We start from the raw sequence: 25,711 nt of genomic DNA, 5'->3' as shown, positions 1-25,711 counted from the left end.
CAAACTGCCTCTCCATCCCTGTCCTCCACTCACAGCAAGCCTGCAGGGATACACTTTGCCTGTGCCAAGCACTGTGCCAGGCTCCAGCAGGCAGAAAGCTGAAGATGGGGCTTGTCATTGGATTCAGCCCAGCTGGTTTACTCACTGCCCACCTCTGGCCTCTGGGGCCTCTGCCCAGGCTGGACCCCTAACTGAGAGGAATGTCTTCCCCCTCCTTGGTTCTTTTTTTTAAATTTTTATTTTCTTTTATTTATGATAGTCACAGAGAGAGAGAGAGGCAGAGACACAGGCAGAGGGAGAAGCAGGCTCCATGCAGTGGGATTCGATCCCGGGTCTCCAGGATCGTGCCCTGGGCCAAAGGCAGGCGCCAAACTGCTGCACCACCCAGGGATCCCGGCCCTCCTTGGTTCTAACCCTCACTCTATCCAAAGTTCGAAATGGCAGTAACCGGCTGCAGGAAACTTGCAGAGTCTGATCAATCTAACCATCTAAGGTTAGATCACACCCCTAAGGATGGCTACAGTTTTAAAAGGCAGATAAAAACGAGTGTTGGAGAGGATGTGGAGTAAATGGACCCCTTGTGCAGTGGTGAGAATGTAAAAGAGTGCAGCTGCTTTGGAAAAGTTTGGCAGTCCCTCAAAATGCTAAATATGGGATTACCATATGACTGCTGAATAACTGTCCTGGTTAAGCCAGGAGCCTCTGCGCCCTGGCTCAGCCCTGTCGACACGGTTCCACCCTTCTCTGAGGAGCCCTGTGGTGGTTTCAGGCACAAGATGTCCCTGAAGCTAGCTTATTCTCCATAGAATCCCGACTGCCTTTGGTGGATCAGGGCACGAGGTGTGCTCCTTGTCGCTGGGGTGTCCTTGCCCCTGGGACTTCTTAATTGGACAGAGGGAGGAAATGTGTATGTAGACTTCCATGCATAAAGCCTGAAAAGCCACGAGTTGAATGAAGCTGATACTCCCAATTCAGCCCATTGCTACTACAATCTTCCGAGGTTTCTAGCTTGCCATATTTGCATTTCTCGCAGTGCCAAACCTAGATCCCAAATCAGCAGTATATATATTCATTTACTTAATCCCACATACACAGAGAAAGTTTCAGAATACCACTTTGGAGAACCCAATCATGACACAGAGTTTACAATTTGTTCAGTGCGGTTCTGTGATTTATTTGGAATAAGTCAGGTTTGTTTGTCTCTGTTTGCATTCCTCTTTATGGATTTCCCCCATAGTGTTGATTTGTATTTTTTTAAACCACACAAAATAGCAACACATTTACAAAATGGAAACAGAACAAAACACATTTCCAAAAGTCAAAACTATACAAAAGAGAATGCTGTATGTTAATTATATTGGAATTTTAAAAAAGGAAACTACAAAAAGATATCCTCATAGACATGTCATTCTCTCTCGTCATGCTCCCACCCCTTTCTTGCCCACCTCCTTGGGGAACTAATTTCATTAGTTTTGGGTTTATCTCACCTGTGTTTCCTTTGCAAAAATTAGAAGATTCAAGTACATTTTATTTCCCTTTCTTTCACAAAATATAGAGCGCTATATATACTTTTTTGCACTTTAATTTTTTCAATAAACATTAAATCTTAGTAATCACTCCAAACCGGTTTATAGAAAACTTCCTTATTCTTTTTTTTTTTTAACAGCCGTGTAGTACTGCATTGTGGGGCGGCTGATCCAGCTCCTCAGTGAATCTCCTATGTATGGGCATTAGGGTGTTTCCAATATTTTAAAATTATAAATAATGCTGCTGCCATGAACAAGTTTATGCATAAATATTTAGAAGTGGAATTGCTGGGTCAAAAGGTAAATGCTTGTGAAGTTTTTTGAGACACTACCTATTTCCTCTCCATTTAGCATACCTACTGGCCAGGTATGTATATATATTTCCCCAGGATCATCAAGAGAGTATATTGTCAAGCTTCTAAATGTTTTCTAATCTAAAGGGTGAGAAGTCAGGTTTTTTTTTTAAGTTTCTTGAAAAGTAGTACAGTTTCTGGGCAGTCTTTATCCTGGGTGGCTCAGTGGTTGAGTGTCTGTCTTTGGCTCAGGTCGGGATCCTGGGGTCCTGGGATCGAATCCTGCGTCCGGCTCCCTGCAGGGAGCCTGCTTCTCCCTCTGCCTATGTCTCTGTGTCTCTCATGAATAAATAAATAAAATCTTGAAAAAAAAAACCCCCAAACATCCTACATAACCAAAATATAATGATCGAAGTCAGAAAACTGACATTAACACCCTGCTTTCAACAAAATTACAGACCTTATTCCAATCTCACCAGTTTTTACACGCGCTCAAAACTTCTGGTGTATACTTCTAGGAGATTGTATCCACAATGTGGCTATAATTTGCATTTCTCCTATGGCCAACAGTGAGCCTTTTCCATAAGTTTAAGGATGATTTTAGATCTTTTTTTCATGAATTGTCCGTTCATATTTTTTTTTGTCCATTTTTCTGTCTGTTTTTCACATTTCCCCTCCTCAAATGGAAAGAGTTCTTCGTATGTTAATGATATCAGCCTTTTATCTATGATATATGTTGTAAATATTTTTCTCCTACTCTGTCTGTTGTCTTTTGTCTTTGCTTATAGGTGTTTTTTCCACATGCAAAAGTTGCAGGAGGTTTTATGTAGTCAACTGTACTAATCTTGTAGGACCCCCGAATTTTAAGTCATAGCTAGACGGCCTTTTCCCACACACAAGTTATGGAGGAATTCACCTACATTTTCTTCTACATTTGCATTTTTATTTTTTGCATTTAGTTCATCATGCATCATTCAGTTCATATTTGTGTATGGTGTGAGGAGTGGATCCTGGCTCAATTAAGTAAATACAGCAAGCTATTTGCAACAGATGGCAGGCGCATGCGTGTTTACCACGCTCGCATCTTTTCTCAAGGTTTGACAGTTGGAAGAATGGGCGGTGGTGGGTGACGTGCGCGAAGCCGTTGCGCAGGCGGCGCGGCTGGCCCTTTAAGGGGCTGGCCCCGCCCACCCCGGAAGCGCTCGCGCTGGCCCCGCCCCGGCCCGCCGGCCCCGCCCCCGCCGCGCAGGCTGGTCACGTGAGCCGGCTGCGGCCCCGGCTCGGCGCGGCGATGGTGGCCCCGCTGTACGGCTCCCCCGGCGGCCGCCTGGCCCGGGCGCTGACGCGGGCGCTGGCGCTGGCCCTGGTGCTGGCCCTGCTGGTCGGGCTGCTCCTGAGCGGCCTGACGGGCGCGACCCCGATCTCGGGGCGCCGGTGGGGGCCCCGCGGGCCGGTCCCGCCCGCCTCGCGCAGCCGCTCGGTGCGCCTGGACGCCCGGACCGGCCAGTTCCAGCTGGTGGATGGCCTCCACCCCGACGCCGTGGCCTGGGCCAACCTCACCAACGCCATCCGCGACACCGGGTAAGGCGGGGGGGGCGGGCGCCGGCCTCGCCTCGCTGCCCAGGTGGTGCCCGGCTCCCTGCAGGCCAGTTTCCCGCCTCCGAGGCTCCGAGGCTCCGGGGCCCGGGCTGGGTGGGGGCGAGCGCAGCGTCCCTCGGCTCAGGGGCCAGCCCCTCGCCCTGGCCAGGGGGACAGTGCCTCCGCTGCACAGAGGCCGCCTCCCGGCCGCCCAGGCCCCAGTGCCTCCATCCGGACGGGCCGCGCCTCCCCTGGGGCCAGAGGCTGTTGGAAGCTCTGCAGAAGAGAGACTCTGCTCTCACTTCCCTGATTGTGGCCTGCCCCGTAGGTGCCAACCCCCTGCCTATCCCAGAACCAGGGCGGCTTCTGAGCCTGGGTTCTAGGCCAGCGAATAAACCCAGGGTCCCTGAATTCATGTAGACCCACGTAGTATTTTTGCTTGGGGTCTGCACCTCCTTTTCTCTCCTCCCTCGCAGTCCAGGGGAAAGTTACTTGGCCAGTTAGTTAGCACCGAGCCAAGTGCTCCGTCGCCCTCGGTAGTCGTGATCGCCGGCCTCCTCGCCGGGGATCAGGCTGTTGTTCTGACTCCCCTGCCTGTCCGGGCTCCCGTTTCCCTGTCTGTGGCTCAGATTTTGAGGATGTGCTCTGGCTGGGACATGGAGTGGTACCCTTCTCAGGCCCCGTCCCAGGGCCCTGTGCCCATTCATTCGCTAACCTGTTGCACTTGGCCCTGGGGACAGAGCTGAGCAACATGGGTCTTGATTCAATGGGGGGGGAGGGGGGAGACAGAGAGTGCCAGGAGATAACCTGACTCAGTGGGTGTGGGCGAAATCTAGCCTAAAGCCGTGTCAGCGGGGCTCGGGCCCTGGATCAAGGCTGTGTTGGCCATATTAGTAAACCCTCAGTCCCCTCCTACCACCCTCCCACTGCTCCCATCCATTTGGCTGGCATGCATTAATTCCCGCAGGTGTTGGGGAGATACAGGACACCAAGGACACCCCCATTTTTGATGCTTTGTGGTACTTGGGAGGGGATCAGGGAGACGGGGATGGGGGTTGGGGAGATTGTGAGGAGGGGATCTGCTGCAGACACAGGAGCTGGACAGGGCTAATCTGGGAAGGCTCCCAGGGAGAGGAGGCCACAGGGTGGGCTAGTGTCCGTGGAGGGAACTAGAGCTCTGTGGCTCTGTGGCTCTGAAATCTGGTGACCCATTCTCTGCTGACTCACACATGGCTTTGGCTCTGCTTAGCAAAGCCAAGAGGGCATGACAAATCTCGGCCTGTATGCTAGCTAGGAAGGAGGCACAGAGGTGAGGCCCAGCATGGGGAGAGGTCCTTGTCCCCAGGAGGCCCCCACAGCGCTGTGTTGCTCCAAATTGTGGAAAACCAAAGTGGAGAGAAGACTTCCTTGATCGTGCTGGATGGAAAGCTCTTTGTGGTCCAGCTCTTTCTCTATGTGACCTTGGGCAGATCACTTCGCCCCTCTAAACCTATTTTTTCTCCTCAAGGTGAGGCTTGGAGGGAAATTCACTGGGATTACAGAAAGCACCTCTGTTTGTTAACTGAATGAAGGAATGAGTGAAAGAAAAAGGAGCAGGTGTCTTCTGCCCCCATTTTACAGTTGGGGAAACTGAGGCCTGAGACAAGAGCCCAGGTCTCTTCCACACTTATCCCTCTCACGTCCTCTTTCTAGCATTCTATCTGTCCAGTCTGCCCGTTTAGCCCTGGGGGCTGTGCTGTAGGGAGAATGGATCAAAGCTGTCAATCTGCACAGCGTGAAGGAATCTAGACACCATTTGCGTGAGTTCAAGCCTCCCCATTTTACAGACGGGGACGCCGAGGCTGGAAGGGCCAGGTAGTATGGAGCAGAGTTTCAGGTTTACTGAAAGATCTAGGCTCACATCTTAGCCTGCCTTATCTCTGTGGTGAGGATGGTGACAAACCTGGGGAGGTGGTGGTGAATCTTTTGATTTGGCTCAGGCTCTGAAGCCACAGAGGGATCCTTAGAGCCTTCAGAGGCTCCAGCATTGAAGTCTGGTAGCTTAGAACAAAACCCCTTGAATGGGAACATCTCCCACCCAAAGTTCTGGAAAGATAGGTGGAAATTCATCTATTTGGATCTTCTGAGGACTCAAAGTAAATAAAACCCATCTAAATGAAATTACCCCTTTGGAACAAGGCAGCATACAAGGAGGTGAGGGTGGGCAGTGGCAGGGGGTGGGGGTGGGGGTGAAGGAGTTAGTATCACTTTTTACTCTTCCTCCTTCAAGTCTCTTATGTTATTGGCTTTATTATACAAATAATTAACTTGGTAAAAAAGCTCCCACTGGTTTAGCTAGGATGTGTGAGATAAGTCCCCCCCATATATAATCACTGTTAGCTCTTTCTTCCAGAACTTTCTTTTTTTACTTTCTTTTTTTTTTAATTTTTATTTATTTATGATAGAGAGAGAGAGAGAGAGAGAGAGAGAGGCAGAGACACAGGCAGAGGGAGAAGCAGGCTCCATGCACTGGGAGCCCGACGTGGGATTCAATCCCAGGTCTACAGGATCGCACCCTGGGCCAAAGGCAGGCGCCAAACCGCTGCGCCACCCAGGGATCCGTCTTCCAGAACTTTCTATGCATAAATAGACCTAAGTGTGCATGCATATGTGTGAGCATAGGTATTCATGCATGCGTGCTTGCATAAAATGCTTTTCACACACCGGGTTATCCTGAGTCAATCGTTTATCCTTCTCTAATCTTTTTTTTTTTTTTTTTTTTTAAAAGATTTTGTTTGTACCTGAGAGACACACAGAGAGAGACAGAGACACAGACAGAAGCAGAAGCAGGCTCCCTGTGGGACTGCAGACTCCCTGATTCAGGACTCGATCCCAGGACCCCGGGATCACCACCTGAGCCAAAGGCAGATGCTTAACCACTGAGCCACACAGGTGTCCCTGATCTTTTTTTTTTTTTTTTAATGTTGTCTCTGACATCTTGTCAGCATATGACACCCCTTTCTCATCATAGCAGTTGGCATGTTATGTCATTATCTGCTTACATTCTGGCACCCCAACCCCAGGCACCCGCCACCCCCGCAATAGCTATGGGAAGGCCAGGCCTGAGTGTCATTCACTTTTGCACACCTTTGGATGTCTGGCACCCAGTGGACCCTCAAAATGGCTTGCTTGCCAAAAGTATCAGGTGAGCATGTTTTGATCATCTTTTCTTCTCCAGAGTCTTCTCTAGGCCAGAGCTGTTCTTGCCTTGGACCTCTCCGGTGCCGTGTTAGCCAGCTCCCCACGAGACTGTCCTGGCTGAGCCTGGCTCTGCCTTGTTTTGGAGGCTCTTCATGATCTCATTGGTGTCTTCCTATTGCCCCTCGTTTTCTTAGTAGAAATTGCCTTAACAGGCGCACTTGGGTGGCTCAGTCAGTTAAGCCTCTCCCACGTCAGGCTCCCTGCTCAGCAGGGTGTCTTCTCCCTCTCTTCCCTGCTCGTGCTCTTTCTCTCTCTATCAAATAAATAAATGCAACCTTTAAAAAAAGAAAGAAAGAAAGAAAAAGAAATTGCCTTAACACTGGTTTCTCCTCGAGTTATGGAAGCCACCTGGGTGAATAATTTTGTGTCCTTGGAGCAAGGATGAAATCCAGAACCAAAGATGGATAGATTTGGCTGCGTAAAAACTGGAAACCTCTATATGGCAAAAACAAAAGCAAAAAATCAATTAAAATACAAACATTTTCAATATTAGTGACAAGCAAAGGGCTAATGTGTACATAGAGAACTTCATAAATCAATAAGAAAAGATAAACACAGTGGAGAAAAGTGAATAAAGCACTTGAGCCAAAGAACTGTAAATGACCAATAAAAATTTAAAAACAAGTGTAGGGGTGCTTGAGTGGCTCAGTCAGTTACGTGTCTGGCTCTTGATCTCAGCTCTGGCCTTAATCATGGGGTCATGAGTTCAAGCCCCATGATGGGCATGGAGCCTTCTTTAAAAATTAATTAAATAAATTGAAAAAATAAAAACAAGTGTAATTTAACTAATTAAAGGATTATTATTAAAACAACGTGATGGCATTTTTCAACCGTTGCCTTGGCAAAGATGAAAAAGATCAATAGGAATCGTTTCAAGCGAGAGAGTGGGCAGACAGGAATATGCACATGGAGGCGAAGTAGTCTCTAGCCCATCATGGTTGCAGGCTGGCAGCGGCAGCGTTAGCATCACCTGGGCGCTGGTTAGAAATACAGGGTCTCAGGCCCTGCCCCAGACCTCCTGATCAGAGTCTGCTTCCAGACAAGGTCTTCAGGTGGCATGGATGCATGGGAAGTGCTGCTTCCCAGAAGGAGCGGGGGCCATCCTGCCTGGAATTGAATCCCAGCTCTGCCCTTTGCTGGCCCTGTAATCTTTGGCAAATGTATTGGTTAGTGTTGGGCCACGGTGCTGTGTAACAAACCACCCACCAAACCCACTGGCTCCAGAAATAACCATTTACCCTCATGGATCCATGGGGCAGCCAGGGCAGCTCTGCTTCATGCTATGAGTCTGCAGACCTGGTCTGTTCCATGTTTCTGTCATGTTCCTGGGAGCAGTGGGCTGGCTGGGGCATGTTGCAGTGGCAGTAGCAGAGGCTTGGGAGGGCAAATAGCAACAAAGGAGGCCTATTGAAGGCTGATCTTATAACTGGCACATGGTCTCTATCTGTATTCCATTAGCCAAAGCAAGTCATATGACATGGCTGAGCCCAAATCAGTGGAGCAGGGAAGGACTCAGCCATTGGTAGGACCACAAAGTTTCACAACAGAGGGTACTGATAGGGAGGATTGGGCAGTAGTGCAGGCTTCCAGCAGTCATGGAACTTGGCCTCGATTCCCTCCGCACCTGTTCTATGGGGAATAACGGTGCCTACCTGGGAGGATTATAGGATTGCCATGAGGATTGAATGACTTAGTAAACAAGAAGTGACTAGAACAGCATCTGGCACAGAGGAAGCCCTCAGTTGACACTGGCTGGTGTGTTTGTCAGGGCCGGGACATGGATTGGCACAGCTTTTGGGGGGCTGCTGTTTGTCAGTGCTCATTAAAACTAAAAATACATGTGCCCTTTGGCCCAGCAGCTCCCCTTTTAGGGATTTAGCCTGCCGAGTGCACAAAAACAGATGGCCATTCCCATGAATGACAGTTCTTCACTATGTTTTTAATGATGTAACACCGGGGATGGCTGTGTGCCCAGCCAAGGGCTGGTTTTGCGTTTGCCCCTGTGCTGACCAGGTGTCCCCTCTCCTACCCATCTAGGTGGGCCTTTCTGGAGCTGCGCACGAACGGCCAGTATAATGACAGCCTACAGGCCTATGCGGCGGGCGTGGTGGAGGCTGCTGTGTCTGAGGAGGTAAGGGCCATGTGGGGGAACCTGGGGCTCCTACCCCACGCAGTGTACCTGCCGGGATGCTTTGAAGGGTTCTGAGGTGAGGTGCCTGCAGAGTGGGCTCCCATGCCCCCACCCCCAGCCCTCCACAAATTGAGGAGCAAGCTCACATGCATTCTTTAAAAACTTAGGCTACAGGGATCCCTGGGTGGTGCAGCAGTTTAGCGCCTGCCTTTGGCCCAGGGCGCGATCCTGGAGACCTGGGATCAAATCCCACGTCGGGCTCCCAGTGCATGGAGCCTGCTTCTCCCTCTGCCTGTGTCTCTGCCTCTCTCTCTCTCTCTCTCTCTCTCTGTGACTATCATAAATACATAAAAAATTAAAAAAAAAACTTAGGCTACGTACTATTTGATGCATATAAAGGATGTATACCATGTTCCAAGTCACGAAGCACAGCAATAAAAGAATATCCAGACCAAAACGTAGAATGTTACTGATCCCTCTGAGGCCCCCTTTCTAACCCCCGCCCCCAGAGGCACCATCACCCTAAATGTGACTTCCATTCATTCATTCATTTATATTGAGATATAATTCCCATGCAATAAAACTCACTATTTTATTTTATTTTATTTATTTATTTTTTAAGATTTTATTTATTTACTCATGAGACACACACAGAGAGGCAGAGACATAGGCAGAGGGAGAAGCAGGCTCCCTGCAGAAAGCCTGATGTGGGACTCGATCCCAGGACCCTGCCATCACAACCTGAGCTGAAGGCAGACCACTTAGTCACTGAGCCACCCAGGTGCCCCAAACTCACTGTTTTTGAATGTATAATTCAGTGGTTTTTAGTATATTCATAGGGTTGTGCAACCATCACCACTACCTAATTCCAGAACATTCTCATCACCCCAGAAAGACCCCATACCTCCCTTCTTTCCCTCACCCCGTCCCCCGGCAACCATTAATCTGCCTTCTGCCTCCACGGGTTTGCTTATTCTTAACATTTCGCATGAGTGGGTGGTCTTTTGTGTCTGGCTTCTTTTACTCAGCATTGTGTTTTCGAGATTGATCCACGTTCTAGAGTGTGTCAGTACTACAGTCCTTTTTGTGGCCAAATAATACTGTATTGTATGGACAGGTCACATTTTATTTATCCATCTGTCAGTGGACGGACACTTGAATTACTTCCACTCTTACTTTTGTTAAACTAGTTTTATAACACGTGCCAAATCCTCCGACAACACACGATTTTGCTTTACTTGGGGCTTTATAAAAGTGATATAAATTTGGGAAGTCAGCCCACATCAGAAGGGGGTGAGACTTTGCAGTGAGAGCCCGTCTCCTGCAGCATGAGGGGAGGTGGGACACCCACTTGGGGAAATCATTTGGCAATAATAGAATTGAGCCCGCACAAACCCTAGGGCGCAGCGGCCCCGTTCCTGATACCCTCCGAATGACCTGAAGATGAGCCTAAGGTGCTTAGAGCAGTAGCCCCAGAGTGGGAACAGCCAAGTGCCACTGACCAGTGAATGAGGACCCAGATGGGTCATATGCAAAGTGCCCTATGATAGAGCTTTGGGGAGGAATAAGCAGCATGGACACATCCTGGATCCTGGCTGGTGAGGGGGGAAGTACTCATGGCAGATGGCTGCACACAGGGGACACCCCTTTATAAAACTCTTGCTCCTCATTCTGACACCCAGCAGTAGTTTGGGATGTCCTTTTGGGACCTCAGTGTCTGGGGAGCTGCTCAGACACTAGGCCAGGCTGGTGCTGTTTGAGGCACAGTGAATGGGACGGGACGAGATTCCATCTTTCAGGGGCCTTATAGGCTGCCGATTGGAAGTGTGGCCACCCCACTGAGACTCAGAGAGGCGAAGTTACTTACCTGGGGTTGCACAGCCAGTCAGCAGAGGAGCCAGCATTCAACGCCAGCTCTGGCCGACCAGAGTCTCTGTTACTAACCGTTCTTGCTCTGCCGCCTTCCCCCTGGCCCAGGAGCTTCTTGTGAGTGGTGATTGTGTCCTGTCCCCAGCTGTGTCCCCTGCACCCAGGCCAGAGCCTGATGTAGGACAGGCACTTGGGAAATGCTTCCGGAAGTAGTGGACAGCTGCACGGAGGAGGTGGCATCTTACTAAGGCTTCCAGGGTGGAGTAGAATTTGGATGTATTTCCTGGAGATGGCAATGGAGCAAGGGGTCCCCAAGTGGTCCGTCTCGGGGTACAGGGTGCCGCCACAATCCCCTCATTGACCCATGTGTCTTGGGAATGTTTCCAGTGTGGTGAGGGGTGTAGCTGGAACTTACCCCGCCAAGCTTGGCACAGTGAGGTCCACGCTTTGGGACATTACAAATCCACACCTTTCCAGGGTTCAGATCTTGACACTGATGGCCTTGGGTAAGGTAATCATCTGCCCGTGCCTCAGTGTCTTCAGCTCTGACGCAGAAATGGTGATAGAGCACTTTCCTTACAGAGTTGCCATGAGGTTCGAATGTGTCCATGCAGCATGCCATTCATGGGAACTCTCGGCAACGAGCTAGGGGACTTTCTTCCCCCAGCTGGAATGTCAGCTGTGGGTGGACTGGGGATTCCAGGCCAGGCCTGGCTGATCTTAGCTGGGTTTATCCCGGCAGGTCAGCTAGGGCAGCTGGTTGGCTTAGAGTGGCCTCATTCATATACCTGGGGCCTGGCCCTCTGTCAGCTGGGGTGACGGGGCTGATGTAGTGTTTAACTTGCCAGCAGGCTAGCCCAGGCTTGTTCATGTCACATCAGGTCAGGGACGTGTGGATGGCTTCTTGAGGGCTGGTTGAACTGGCCTTCACTTGCCCATGTGAACTCACTTGTGAGTTAACTGCTATGTCCTTGGAGCTGAGGATAGCACATAGTAGGGGCACGAAAGGGGTGGTTAGTTGATTGACTAAATACACCCATATCCTTTAGGTCTCCAGTAACAGAGGAGACGCAGTCTAGAACAGACTTTGAATGAGGGCTTTCAAAGGAGGGGACATCTAGAAGCTTCGGGCCCTGATGGGATGGGAGACGGATGGGTGACTAGCCCTCTGGGGGAGGAGAGCCAGTGGGAACTGAGGCGCGGAGGGGGCCTTGCAGGGCACTGTGCTTCTTGGAGGCCTGGGTAGGGGTGAGTCGGGGGCCAGCGGGGCCCACAGCGAGGAGAGTGGCCTGGTGACCCCACCCCTGCCCTCGCCCACCTGCCCCCCCCCCACAGCTCATCTACATGCACTGGATGAACACCGTGGTGAATTATTGTGGCCCCTTTGAGTACGAAGTCAGCTACTGCGAGAGGCTCAGGAGATTCCTGGAGACCAACCTGGACTGGATGCAGGAGGCGATAGAGCTGAACAAGGACTCTGCCTACTGGCATCAGGTGCGTGCGGCCCCCTGTGCTCTGAGGGGCACAGCAGGCTGGGGCTGCTCCCCTTCCAGCTGGCTGGCCTGCCCGTCTCCCACCCTCTTTGCCAGGCCTCTCTCTCTCCCTCCCTTCTTCATCCACCCACCCACCCATCCATCTATCTTCCATTCATCTTCTCCCTCCCCCCTTCCCTCTCTCCTCTCCATCTACCCACCCACCCACCTGTCTCTCCAGCTTCCATTCATTCCCCTCCCCCACTCCCCCTTCCCTCTTACCTACCCATCCATCCATCCATCCATCCATCCACAGGTAGTTTGTTAGCACATGCACCACACACAGGCTTACCCATCTTCTACTCTCCATCTGCCTCTCCCCTCTCATCTTAGGCCAGTTCTTGGTTCTCCCACCCCCCAACCATTGACGTACCCCATGTGGTTGCCTGTCCATCTCCCTGCCCACCATCTATCCACCTGTTCACCAACCCCCTGCACTTCTTCCCACTCACTTGCCCAGCCCACTCGGACCAGCCACTTTATCTGCTTCATTCCCCACCTTCCCTCCCAGCCGTCAGCCTTCGAAGCACCTTGAAGTGTCAGTCTCATCATGGCCATTCATTCTCCCCACCAGGGGCCACCCTGGTCCCTGGGGATGATGCCCACACTCCTTTGCACCCTCTCCATCCCCAGCTTTGGCTCTTGCTGACCTCCTCGCTCTATAGTCTAGCCTCCCTGACTTCCTGCTTTCTGGAACAAGATGTGTTTGTTACCTCTGTTACCTCTTGCCTCAGGACTTAACGATCTTCTGCTCCTCTGCCTAGAGCGCTTCCTCTTCCCCCTCTGCCTGGTTTACCTCCCACCCCTCACCTCTGTCCTGTCCCCATACTTTCCTGTGATGCTCTAGTAAGGGATTTAGAGTCTGTCTTCAACTAGACTTGAGCCCATGAGGACAAGGCAGGGACCACATCTGCTTTGCACACCATAGTATCCCTGGCGCCCAGCACGAGAGCTGGCACATAGTAGGTGCTTTATATGTAAATGTTTGTTGAATACATTTAGATGAGAGAATGGATCTGTCTGCGCATCTAGCCTGTGCCACCGCCTGGACATCTGTCCTTCTGACCACCCTGCCATCCACTTGGACGATTACTTCTCAGTCCTTTCTTCCCTTCTATGTATCTTAGCCGCCATGCTCAGTGCTGCCTGACTGTCCATCCTCTTGTCCATCCATCCATCCCTCTAGCAGATGCTCACGAAGTGCCTGGTATATACTCAGCGCTGACCAAGGCCCTATGGGGTACACGGTGATGATCTCCCCTAGTTAGAGACAGTGACAGTGACAGTGGGGAGAAGTTAGCTAATGAGACCTGTGCCCTGAGGCAGCAGCACAGCCACTAGTTAAGCTCAGATTAGAGAGCAGTTGACAGTGGGTCAGGGCTGGCTGGGAGGCTTTCTGGAGGAGGTGACATTGAGCTGGGCTCTTAAGTAGGGGTGATTTAGGTTGGCAGAGGGCAGAAACATATAGTTAACTAAGTGATGGTAAGAGAGAGGGTGGGTGCTGGGGAAGGGGTGGTCAGGGCTGTCTGGATCCTGGGGGATGCACCTGGGCCACTCCTGCCCTATCTGGATCCCCAGGCCAGAGCCCCTCCCATTACAGGAGAAGGCATGAGCCCGGGGTGGGGAGGCCTCACCCCATCTGCCCCTCCCCCTAGGTGCGGCTGACCCTCCTGCAGCTGAAAGGCCTCGAGGACAGCTATGAAGGCAGTATGACCTTTCCAACTGGGAGGTTTACCATCAAACCCTTGGGGTTCCTGTAAGTGCCACTCCCGGAGCGGACAGGGTAGGGGAGAGGGCCGTGCATCTTACCATCAGACAGACCTGGGTTCTAGTACCCGTTCTGCTGCCTCCTGGCCCAGCCTTCCAGGGCCTCAGCTTCCTCCTCTGTGAAAGGGGTATGTGAATGCACTCCCAGCAGGCTGGCATGGTAACCCTCCGGCACCCCTGCCCTCTTCAGCCTGTTGCAGCTCTCTGGGGACCTGGGAGACTTAGAGCCAGCACTGAATAAGACCAAGACCAAGCACGTTATGGGCTCTGGCTCCTGCTCTGCCCTCATCAAGCTGTTGCCCGGCCAGAGTGACCTCCTGATTGCCCACAACACCTGGAGCTCCTACCAGAACATGCTGCGGATCATCAAGAAGTACTGGTTCCAGTTCCGGGAAGACCCCCAAGGTGGGTGGACGTGGATGTATCTGTGTGTGTGAGCGTGCATGTGGCACGCTGGGGGAGGGCACCAGGAGGTGTGGACCTCGGCCCTGTACACGCTGTGCCCTAGGAGTCCATCTCACTTTTAACATTTTTGTTTTCTGTTAGCTCCTTTTCATAAGATACACCAGTTACCTCTTGTTGCATGACAGATCACTCCCAATTTTAAGACAACAGAAGCGTAAAGCACAGCCATTTGTTTTTGCTCTCGTGTCTGTGGGTCAGCTGGATAGTCTTGTTTGGGCCAGGCCTGGCTGATCTTGGCTGGGCCACTGATGCTTCTGCAGCCAGCCGGGGTGAGCTGGCTGACCGAGGGTGGCCTCATCTGCATGTCTGGGGGTGGCTTTCAGCTGGGTGTTGGGGCAGCTGGGTAGCTCCCGCTCATTCTCCTGACATCTGGGCAGGGCAGTGCGGAAGGCCTCTCAATGGCTGACTGAAACTGATACAACATTCTGTTTCTTGAAGCAAGGCAGGTGACCAGCTCAGATTTGAGAGGTGGGGAAACAGCCCACTATCTGATGTGAGGAGTCATGGAGCCACACTACAGGGTGCAGGCATGGGAAGAATTACAGCCGATACTCAGCGCAAACACCCGGCTGCACATGAATACGTTCTTCCTGTTGAATGTGAAAACTTTGCACCTAAGGTCCAAGTACCCCAGAGTGGCCCCCCACCCTGATCCCTGGCCCCAGTGTCCACCCCAAAGGTAGCCACTGCCAAATGTTTACAGTGCCTCCTCCTTGGCGAAACTTAAAAAAAAAAAAATGTTGCCAGGTGGTGGCGAGGGGCTGGGGAAATCTATACCCACATCCTCTGCTAACGCGAGTAACGGTTGGCGCTGCCACTTTGAGGAAGAACCTAGCCGGTATCTGATGAAATTCAAAATCTGTCACTCTCGTGGTCCAGCAATTCTTGGCCCAGATCTATCCCTAGAGAAACATTTCGGCTTCCGCACAGAGATAGCGTACAAGGATGTCAACTACAGTAATGGTTTGGAAACAATCTAATGCCCATTAACTTAAGTAAATTTCGGAGTTGACATGTATCCAGAGAAGTGTGCACATTGTACTTGTATAGCTGGAGTATCTGTAGATTGCACACATCTGTGCACAACACCCAGACTGAGAAACGGAACATTCCTAGCCCCCAGCAGCTGCTCTCAGGTCCCTTTCCAGGCACTTATCTCTACCCCAGCATAACCTCCCTCTGAGCCCTTACAGCATAGATGAGCCTGATTCTGAATGTTCTGTATGTAGAAACACACAGCACGTGCTCGCTTGTGTCTGACTTCTCTCACTTAGCATAATGCCTGTGAGGTTCATCCATGTTGTTGTTTGTAGCCATAGATCGATCACGGTCATTGCGATTGATTCATGAACAGTGTAGTATCTCCTGAAAGAAAATCCTATGCAAGGGGGCGCCTGGCTGGCTCAGTCAGTAGAACATGCAACTCTTGATCTCGGGGTTTTGAGTTTGAGCCCCAAATCACTTGAATACTCCATAGCCCACAGGAGGTAATTTCTGTGAATATTTGTTTGTTTGTTTTTTCCGTAGACTAAAATGTACCTTATTTTCCCATTTGTTTTCACTGATGTTTATTATGCTAGTAATATGTGAATACATTCTTATGGACACGAATTCTAGTAGTGAATGAAGAAATAGATCTCTTGTGATACCCTCTTCCAAATTCCAGACCCTTCCTAAGAGGATACCTGTTGCCGTTTTGGTTTGGATCCATCTAGATTTTGGGGGTTGACTTATATTGTGTATACACGATCCATTTTTTTTTTTTTTTAGTTAATAGGTTTTACTTTTTAGACAATCTCCAGGTTTACAGATAAATTGGGTAGATGATACAGAGTTCTCATATACCTTCCTGCTCCTTTCTCCTATTATGAACATGTTGCATTGGTGTGGTACGTTTGTTACAACTGATCTACCAATGCCCATAATCTACATTCAGGTTCACTCTGAATAGTATGGTTGTATGGATTTTGGTAAATGGACAATGATGCATATCCACCTTCGCCACCCTAAACATTTTGCTTTCTGGGTTTCTTTTCAACATAAATAAGATCATACCACATAGGATTTTGGATATTATCATGTTCAGTCTACCTTTTAACAGCTGATGTTAAACTTTTAACTAGTTCTCAATTAAGGATGTCCGGCTGAGTCTTTGGAGCTTCAGACGATGGTGTGGCAAGACAAGTGCGCCCCCAAGTGAAAATGCTGGATTAAAAGATGGGCATAAGTAGAAGTGCCTGGATGGCTCAGTCAGTTAAACATCTGACTCTTGATTTTGGCTCAGGTCATGATCTCAGGGTTGTGAGACTGAGCCCCATGTCAGGCTCTGCACCTAAGCGCAAGGTCTGCTTGTCCCTCTACTTCTAGTCCTTCCTTCACTTGTTCTCTCTCTCTCTCTCTCTTTCAAATAAATAAATAAATAAAATCTTAAAAAAAAAAAAAAAAAGATGGGCATTACTAGTTGCACCTGGGTAGCTCAGTTGATTGAGCATCGACTCCTGATTTCAGCCCAGGTTTTCATCTTGGGGTTGTAAGTTGAACCCCAGCATTGGGCTCCACACTCAGTGTGGAGCCTACTTAAAAAAAAAAAAAAAAGATAAGCATAGTTAAATACTTTAGTCTCTGAATACAGACAGCCTAATTACCTCCAAAAGTGGCTGGGCCATTTTACACTTGTCCACAAGTCTATGAGCATGTGTCAGCTTTCCCCTCAACCTTGTCAGCACTGGATGTTATGGTTCATTTCAACTTTTGCCATTCTTATGGATGATAAATGATATCCTGGGCTGAAGTTTTTTTTTTTTTTTTTGTATGAACTTTACTGATGGACAGCTTAAACACATGTAGGATGTATATATTGGTGGGTCTGGACAAACCCACCACTCAGTAACGCCAGAGAACATTTCTACCCTGCAGGCAGATTCTCTGTGCCCTTTGTAGTTATTATTTAGGCAACCCCTCTTCAAGTTTCCTTTCTGTTAGGTTAGTTTTGCCTGTTCTAGAAGAAAATAAAACCTGCACTAATATTTTAAAATTTCTGGTAATTGGAAAAAAAATTCCGGTGGTTGATCTACTTATCGGTTTATTTATTTTGTGGAATTGAAATTCACATAACATAAAGTGAACCATTTTCAAGCGAACGATTCAGGGGCATTTAGGACATCCCTGATGCCATGCATCCACCACCTGTGTCTAGTTCCAAAGTATCTTCATCACCCTGGAAGGACACCCCTTGTCAGCAGTCCCTCCCCTTTCCCTTTCCCACCAGCCCCTGGCAACCAGCGATCTGCCTTCTCTCCCTGTGGATCTGCCATTCTTTTTTTTTTTTTTTTTTTTTTTTAAGATTTTATTTATTCATGAGAGACACAGGCAGAGGGAGAAGCAGGCCCCCTGCAGGGATCCCAATGCAGGAGTTGATCCCAGGACCCCAAGATCAGGACCTGAGCCAAAGACAGACACTCAACCACTGAGCCATCCAGATCTGCCCATTCTAGACGTTTCATGTGAATGGAATCGTACAGTAGTGGCTTTCTTGTGACCAGCAGCTTTCACTTAGTGTAATGTTTTCAGGGCTCATCCACGTTGTATTAGTGTCAGTCCTCCGTTCCTTTTTATGGCTAAATATTCCATCGTGTGGATAGATGACAACTTGTTTATCTGTTATTATTGATGGACGTTTAGGCTATTTTCACCTTCTGGCTTCCAGAAGGTGAATTAAAATTACTAATCTTTAGTAATGAAAACAAAGTGCTTAAGTAATGCGTGTACACTATAGAATATTAGAAAATATGGTTGAGCACAGAGAAGCAATAAAACTTGCTTGTACCCCACCCTGCCCCCTGCCCCCAGAGAACCACCATTCATGTTGGTGGTTTTCCCCTCCAGTTCCAGCTGTTTAATTATGACTTTGCCCTTTTAATGTTTGTTTCTTTGTTAATTACATGGAAGTGGCACCTGTGGTCCCTCCGGGTACCCCCACACCTGCCTCAGAACCCCTTGTACCTGAACCCCATCCCTTGACAAGTGCTGGTCTGGTATACGGTGCCCTTGATTGTAGCCAGCCTACACACCCCCCTTGTGCCACCAACACTTAACTTCTGAGTCTGGGACTTAACTCCTTACAGCTGCATAAAAAAGAAGGAAATCCTTCCGTTTCTGACAACGTAGTTGAACCCAGAGGGCACTATGTGACGTGAAATAAACCAGGTACAGAAACACAAGTGCTGTATGATCTCACCTCTACGGGGAATCCTAAAGAGTGGAACTCCTAGAAGCAGAGACTAGGGCAGTGGTTGCCAGGGGCGGGGGCGGGGGAGCGGGGAGGAGGGTGAAGCCACAGACTTCAGGTAGGTTCTGGGGACCCAAGGTGGAGCATTACAGTTAACAGTAGTGTCGTGACACTTGAAATCTTCAGGGAGGAGAGATCTCAAGCACTCTGGCCACACACAAAAATGGTGACTGTGTGAGGGGATGGGTGCACTTGTTAGCTTGATGGTGCTCATCAGTTCACAGTACGAGCGCGTGCACGCGTCACATTCTCACACTGCGCACCCTAAGTACAGACAATTTTTATTTGTCAGTTATACCTCAGTAAAGCTGGAAAATGAAAAAACAAAGCCCATGTGCTCAGACTTCTGTTTTTTGCCCTCTGGATTATCTTTTTTGTGATAGATCTTTAGAGTAAAAAAAAAAAAAAAAAGTAGGGGAAGGGTTGCCTGGCTGGCTCAGTGGAGCATGTGAATCTTGATCTCTGGGTTGTGAGTTCAAGCCCCACATTGGGTGTAGAGATTACTTAATAAAATCTTTAAAAAAAAAAAAAAAGGCCAAAAAGATTTTAGTAAACAGAATATGTTTGTAAAGAAATGTATGTGTATATATCTTTTTTTTTTTTTGCTACTAGCTTTCTTTTTTGCACACACACAACCACACACATGTGCACACATACACCACAAATGTCCTGTTTTGTTAAAATATTAGAACAGATGGAGGCACCCCATGAGGCCTGCTGCTCCCCACCTGGACACTCTGGCTCTTGGGTTGGGGTTCGGGGGTCCCCAAGTGGGCTTGTCTGACCTGCACCCTCCCCCCTTGTTGGGCTCACTCTCCCCTCCACAGAGAACTCTCCCCTGGCTCCTGGCAACAAGCTGGTCTTCTCATCCTACCCTGGCACCCTCTTCTCCTGTGATGACTTCTACATCATGGGCAGCGGGCTGGTGAGTGTCCCTCCCATGTCGCCTTTCTCTCCGGGGCTACAGTCACCTGGCAGCTCTGGGCAGGTGGGTGGATGTGGCCCCCACCACCATCTGCACTGGGGCCTGTTCTCCTGCTGTGGTACTTGGACCACAGGATTAGGGGAGGGGTGAGTGGCTTCTTACAAGTGGAGACGCAATCCCTCCCTGGCAGCCAAATCCTGCAGCCCCCCCTCCCCACTGGGACTCTGCATTCTGAGCCAGCCCTCAGCAGTCGCTGGTCTTGAGACCCTTTTGCAGTATTCTTGATCTCAGTGACCCCATTTTGCTCGGATGTCTTGAGCATAAGCCATCCCTCCCCCAACCATGACCTTGCTGTTTCTCATCCTGCCTCCCCTCCTGCCTTCCTCAAATTCCCTCTAACTGGGCCAGGTTTTCTGAATAGATGTTGTTTACAGTGTGTTGTTTTTATCGGTTTTCCTGGCTGGGGTCCAGACTTGTTTAGAAATCTGTTCCTGGCACCCCTCACCAGGGCATTGAGCCCTGAGATTGCAACATGCGGAGGAGGAAAAAACATCGCTGTAAAAAATACCCTCCAAGCGGAAAGTGCCAGTTCCCTGCTGGAGTGGCAACAAGGGGCGCTTGCTTTTTCTGCTGTTTTCCCCTTGAATGTGGAAAGAGGTGTGAGAGGGCCAGGTCCCAGGTCGTAGGCTGGGGATCCCCCTTAATGCAGTCTGGCTGGGGAAAGGAGGGGACAGTCTGGGGAAGGACGACTGAAAGGTTTCATCTGGTTACCTGGGAGGTGTCCTGGCAGGAAATTTACTTTCCATCACGGTCTTTTATTTTTTAAGATTTTATTTGACAGAGAGCATGAGTGGGGGAGGGGCAGAGGGCGAGGGAGAAACAGGCTCCCCATGGAGCAGGGAGCCCAACGTGAGAGGCTCGATTCCAGGACCCTGAGACCGTGACCCAAGCTGAAGGCAGATGCTTATCTGAGCCACCCAGGCGCCCCATCAGGATCTTCTGTTTTTGTGCCACAGACTCCTTTGGCAGTCTTAGGGGGCTATGAACCCCTTCTCAGAATAACATTTTTAAATGCATAAACCAAAGTATATGGGATCATAAAGGAAACCAGTGATATTGAAATGTGTTTATCAAAATATTATGTAAATAACCTTTATCATATATGTGCTGTTTTGTTAACTTTTTTGTTTTGTTTTGTTAACTTATTAAGTAAGTAAGCTCTGGTAGTGGGTGTGCTAAATACCATAATTGGAAAGGAACGGGGAGCATAAATGATATTTTGAGATAGGTGCAAGCGACCCTGTTGTGTGGTGGGAATGCATCTGATTTCTGTAGGTGACAGTCTCGGGTACCACAAACGTCACAGTGGTGCGTCACCTGTGCTCACAGTGGAGAGAGATGCTGAGTTTCAGTTTGGTGGTGGTGGGAATGAAGAGGTGGTATTTTCAACTCCAAGTCTGCAGACTCCCTGAGTACTACCCCAGGTCCAGAACTCCCCCATCCTGAGAGGGGAGACTGCCTTCCAGGGCTTTCTAGGCCACGGTGATTGGAATCCTGGCAGTGGCTTTGGATGCTGAGAACAGCCAGTTGAGGGACAAGGAAGCTACGGCTGGGAGCGGAAGAAGGTGTTCCCAGCTGGGCGTTCCTCTCAAGAGGCTTGCTTTCCAGATTCTTTTAAATATCACATTTATGGCTATTGCTATCTTTTAGCTGTTTTTTGGGCTTTGTATAAAAAAGGAGGAAGCATGCTAATATCCTTTTATAAAGGAACAAGCATTGATTTAAGAGTTGGAAGTCTGGTGATCGAGTCTTGGCCTATCCACTTACCAGCTGTGACCTTTGGCACTGTCTTAGCTTCTTCAGGCCTCAGTTTACCTTTCAGTAAAAAGAAGCATTAATAGCCGTGCTGGGTTTTCCCAAGGGGGTTGTGAGATTCCAAGCTAATAGCCTCCAGCCGCCTGACTTTCCCTCCAGAACTGCAAGGAACGGGTAGAAATGGGATGCTGTCCCTCCAGGGAAAGAGCTGACCGACTTGGTTGGGAGATTGGGTCCATAGGAGCAGCACCTCGGGCTCTCTCAGGGCCTGTCCCCAGGGCAAAGCTGGATGCGTGATTGTGAATCCTCCTCAGCGCTCAACCAGGGAACCAGTGAGGAACATGCACACAAACCAGCACATGAGGTTTTAAAGAACTGTGGCCAATGTATGGACCATGATTGATATAGCAGTGCTACTTGGTGGCAGCATGCCCTAGCTGTAAGTCAGGTGGCCCTTCAGTGCAGCGCCCCCTCGGCCTTTCCACAGGTGACCCTGGAAACCACCATCGGCAACAGGAACCCAGACCTGTGGAAGTATGTGCAGCCCAAGAACTGTGTGCTGGAGTGGGTGCGTAACGTTGTGGCCAACCGCTTGGCCTTGGATGGGGACTCCTGGGCAGACATCTTCAAGAAATTCAACAGTGGCACGTGAGTGGGCTCCTGGCACTGTGACCTCACCCAAGAAATGGACCAACTTCCCCCCTCAACAGTCAGACCCCAAGGGACCTGACATGGCACCAGGGCCGCACACCCCACACCCTTTGCCGAGCCCCCTCATGGTTCTTTTTGGAGTTGGAAGGTGCTTAGAGTCTTCTCCTTTGTTTTATACTTAGGGAAACTGGGGCTTCACATCTCCCTTGCAGGTTTTTCCAACCAGGGAAAGGCCCCAGAGGGAGGCCAGGAAGAGAATTTAGAATTTGAGGGCTCTGGAGACAGGGCGAGGGCCGTCTGAGCAGGTGGGCATGGGCAGATGGGCTCCCTGTAAGCTAGAGACACGGGAGGGTCTTAGAGCATTGGGCAGAATTGACCCTTATTCCAGTAAGCACTGGAGAACCAAAGACTTCTCCTGGAGCAGAGAGACAGCATGATGAGAGCTGAGAATACCAGGTCAAGCTGCAGTGTCAGGGTGACAGTCAGATGGCAGGACACCGCCCCCCACCCCCATGTCACTCCTTTCCCTTGATTCCTGGTGGTATGGGGCACTGGGGGATGGGGAAGCTGGGGCAGTGGCAAGGTGTGTTCAGTCCTCCTTCCTTGGCCATGACAGGTACAACAACCAGTGGATGATCGTGGACTATAAGGCATTTGTCCCTGGTGGGCCTAGCCCTGGGAACAGGGTGCTCACCGTCCTGGAGCAGATCCCGTGAGTACCCTGGGAAGGAGAGCAGGGTGCTCCAGGCAGAGAGAACTGCCTAGGCAAAGGTCTGGAGACATGACTCAAAGGCAGGCCAGGTGGGAGCGGGAGGCAGCCCCTGACTGGGGCAAAAGATCCAGGACATAATCTACCTCTGGGCAGTGGGGAGTCATCAGGGGTTCTTAAGCAGGGCAGTACTCGCAGGTGCCCCTTTTCTCACCAGTCTTGCCCCATCTCTCTTCTCGGTCCCAGGGGCATGGTGGTGGTGGCTGATAAGACCTCAGAACTCTACCAGAAGACCTACTGGGCCAGCTACAACATACCGTATGTCCCCACCCCCATACCTGCCTCTCCCCTGCTCAGCTTTCCCTACTCGTCAGAGGTCCTTCCTCGTGGGATCTTTTCAACCCACAGAGCAAAGAAACTACCCTGGCCTTTCTGTGGCCAGGAAAGCCCTGCCAGTTTTGGGATACGGTTGTGGAGCTCAGGTCTGTGCCCATAGCAGAGGCTGTGGCTCCCCCACTGCATCTGCTGTAACCGGGCTGCTCAGCCATCACCTCTGGACGCTCACTGTGCTCTGCCGAGTGAGAGGTTTGATCTTACAGCCACTGAGTGGTGGCCATGGTCCCTGCTCCCATTTCACAGATGAGGAGACTGAGGCCTCCAACAAATGCCTGACTTCCGTGAGGCACGTTCCCCAGCTGTTCAGTGGTGAAGTCAGCATCTGAACCCATGTCTCTTGGACCACAGAGCCTGAGCTTGGTCACCCCCCCAAGCCACCCCCCGCAACATGAACAGAAGACGTTACTGTGCTGTCCTGTCGTAGTTGTCAGTGATAATGTTGTGCTGTGACTGCCCCTCCACCTCCCCAGCCACAGCTCGCGTGGACAGAGATCGTGAGTGACCATCCTTGTTCTCTGTAGGTACTTTGAGAGTGTGTTCAACGCCAGTGGGTTGCAGGCCCTGGTGGCCCAGTACGGGGACTGGTTCTCCTATGATGGGAGTCCCCGGGCCCGAATCTTCCGGCGGAACCAGTCACTGGTGCATGACCTAGACTCCATGCTTCGGCTTATGAGGTATGTTGGAGGAGCATGAGCCCCGAGTCCCATAGAGCTTTCTGTGCATTTTACTGGCATCTGCGTAAACTTCGCCGCAAGCCCAGGGATCACAGGGTGGCAGCGAACTGTAACCACATTTACAGGTGAGGGTGCTGACCATCTGTTGAGGGGCCACCCAGTGCTGGGCACCATACTCAATACCAGAGAAATGGGACAAAGCAGGGAGCAAGCACCCTGGCTGTGGGAGGTGCTAAATCCATCAAGCACTCACACTGATGTGGGTGCATAGCCAGGGCTGGCTGAGCCCCTAGAAATGCGATACAGGGGTAGGATGGGGCATCTCGCCTGGGTCGGGATGGGGGGCCTCAGGGAAAGGGCCACCTGAGTGGATGAGATGATGGGCATGGAATGAAGAGGTGAAGGGTGAGGGAAGCCCATTTGGGGCTGCCGGCCTGGGGAGCTCGGCCTCCTCTTCCTGGCACGCCTGATGCCCCCTCCCTTCCTACATCCAGGTACAATGACTTCCTGCACGACCCCCTGTCGCTGTGCAAAGCCTGCAGCCCCCAGGCCAACGCAGAGAATGCCATCTCGGCCCGCTCAGACCTGAACCCGGCCAACGGCTCCTACCCTTTCCAGGCCCTGCATCAGCGCTCCCACGGGGGCATAGATGTAAAGGTGCTGCCCTGCGCCCCGGGGCCTGGGGGGCAGCGGGTGGGCTTGGATGCCATCTGGGCTGGAGCAGGGACGGGAGGAGGTGAAGGCTGGGTCAGCAGATGGCAGGGTGGAAGGGCAAGGTCAGCATTGGGCTGTGGGTGGGGTCAAAGTTAGGGCTGGGCTCAGCGACCTCTGCCCTGGCCCCCAGATGACCAGCATGGCTCTGGCCAAGGCCTTTCACATCATCGCGGTCAGTGGCCCAACGTGGGACCAGGTGCCCCCGTTCCAGTGGAGCTCCTCGCCTTTCAGCGGCCTGCTACACATGGGCCAGCCTGACGTCTGGAAGTTCTTGCCCATTGAGATCTGGTGGGACTGAGCCGCCGCCTCTGCGCTGCTGACCCCCAGCAGGGCCATCTGCCGGCTGCCGCCCTGACCTCCTGCCTGCCCCCTCCATGGGCCTTGTTCCCTGCCAGGTCTGGGACCTGGGTGTGCCAGGTTCCCTCTTGTCTGGGTCGTCTCCTGGCTGGGATGTGGAGTCCAATGGGGCCCAAAACTGAGTCGTTGGCTCCCCTTAAGTGGGGGGATGCCGCCCCTGCTCCTTGCCTCTCTCCTCTACTCTGCTTGTCTCTCTCCCCTGTGCTGGGGCCCTGTCCTCATGCTGCCCCCTCTCGAGGGCTTGGGAGGGGTCCTTGGATGGGACTTGGGACCCCTGGTAGAGCAGGAGGGGACCATTCCAGTCCCTGCCTCCAGTGTCATTCTGGCCCGTGGCTCTGGGACTTGGGGGTTTCAGCCCTGAGATCTGGGCATTGCCTCCGGTTGGCATCCATCCTCCTGTCTCCCAGCCCTAGCCGCTCTGCTCCCTCAGGAAGCAGCCCCCTTGCTTCCCCTTCTGGGCAACTTCCCTGAGGACAGAAACTTGAAAGCAAACAAAAACCAAAGTTTCTGGTGACTTGTGGCTGGAGGGGCCTTCGGGGGTAGACAAGAGTGTCAGCCCCTATGCTGCAGCCTCACGCCCCTTGCCCCCCAACTTGGGCCTGCCCTTGGCCTCAGGGTGGTGCCCACAGCCCCCCCGCTGTAGGAACCAAATTGCAGACTGTGCTGCCATTAAATGAGAGGCCATGGCCCCTGTGCTGTGTTTTTTGGGGCAGTAGGGAAGGCTGGGCTGGGTCCTTTCTCCTCTCTGGCTTGGGTTCTACGCCATCTACCCATGAATTCT

The 25,711-nt window shown here is 51.1% G+C and overlaps 1 protein-coding gene across 1 annotated transcript; it reads left to right on the top strand.

The window, feature by feature from the left end:
* The first annotated feature begins 3,078 nt into the window (after window positions 1–3,078).
* On the top strand, window positions 3,079–25,618 carry PLBD2 (phospholipase B domain containing 2). Its single transcript, XM_041728986.1, has 12 exons — window positions 3,079–3,400; window positions 8,675–8,768; window positions 11,973–12,131; window positions 13,825–13,925; window positions 14,127–14,341; window positions 19,517–19,614; window positions 21,917–22,077; window positions 22,697–22,792; window positions 23,036–23,107; window positions 23,707–23,859; window positions 24,354–24,516; window positions 24,704–25,618. The coding sequence occupies exons 1-12, from the start codon at window positions 3,111–3,113 to the stop codon at window positions 24,869–24,871; spliced, it is 1,770 nt and encodes a 589-aa protein (XP_041584920.1). The 5' UTR covers window positions 3,079–3,110; the 3' UTR covers window positions 24,872–25,618.
* Window positions 25,619–25,711: the final 93 nt, after the last annotated feature.

This window comes from Vulpes lagopus, chromosome 14 (genome assembly GCF_018345385.1).
Source record: "Vulpes lagopus strain Blue_001 chromosome 14, ASM1834538v1, whole genome shotgun sequence".
Lineage (NCBI taxonomy): Eukaryota > Metazoa > Chordata > Mammalia > Carnivora > Canidae > Vulpes > Vulpes lagopus.
This window is presented reverse-complemented; position numbering and strand designations above follow the sequence as displayed.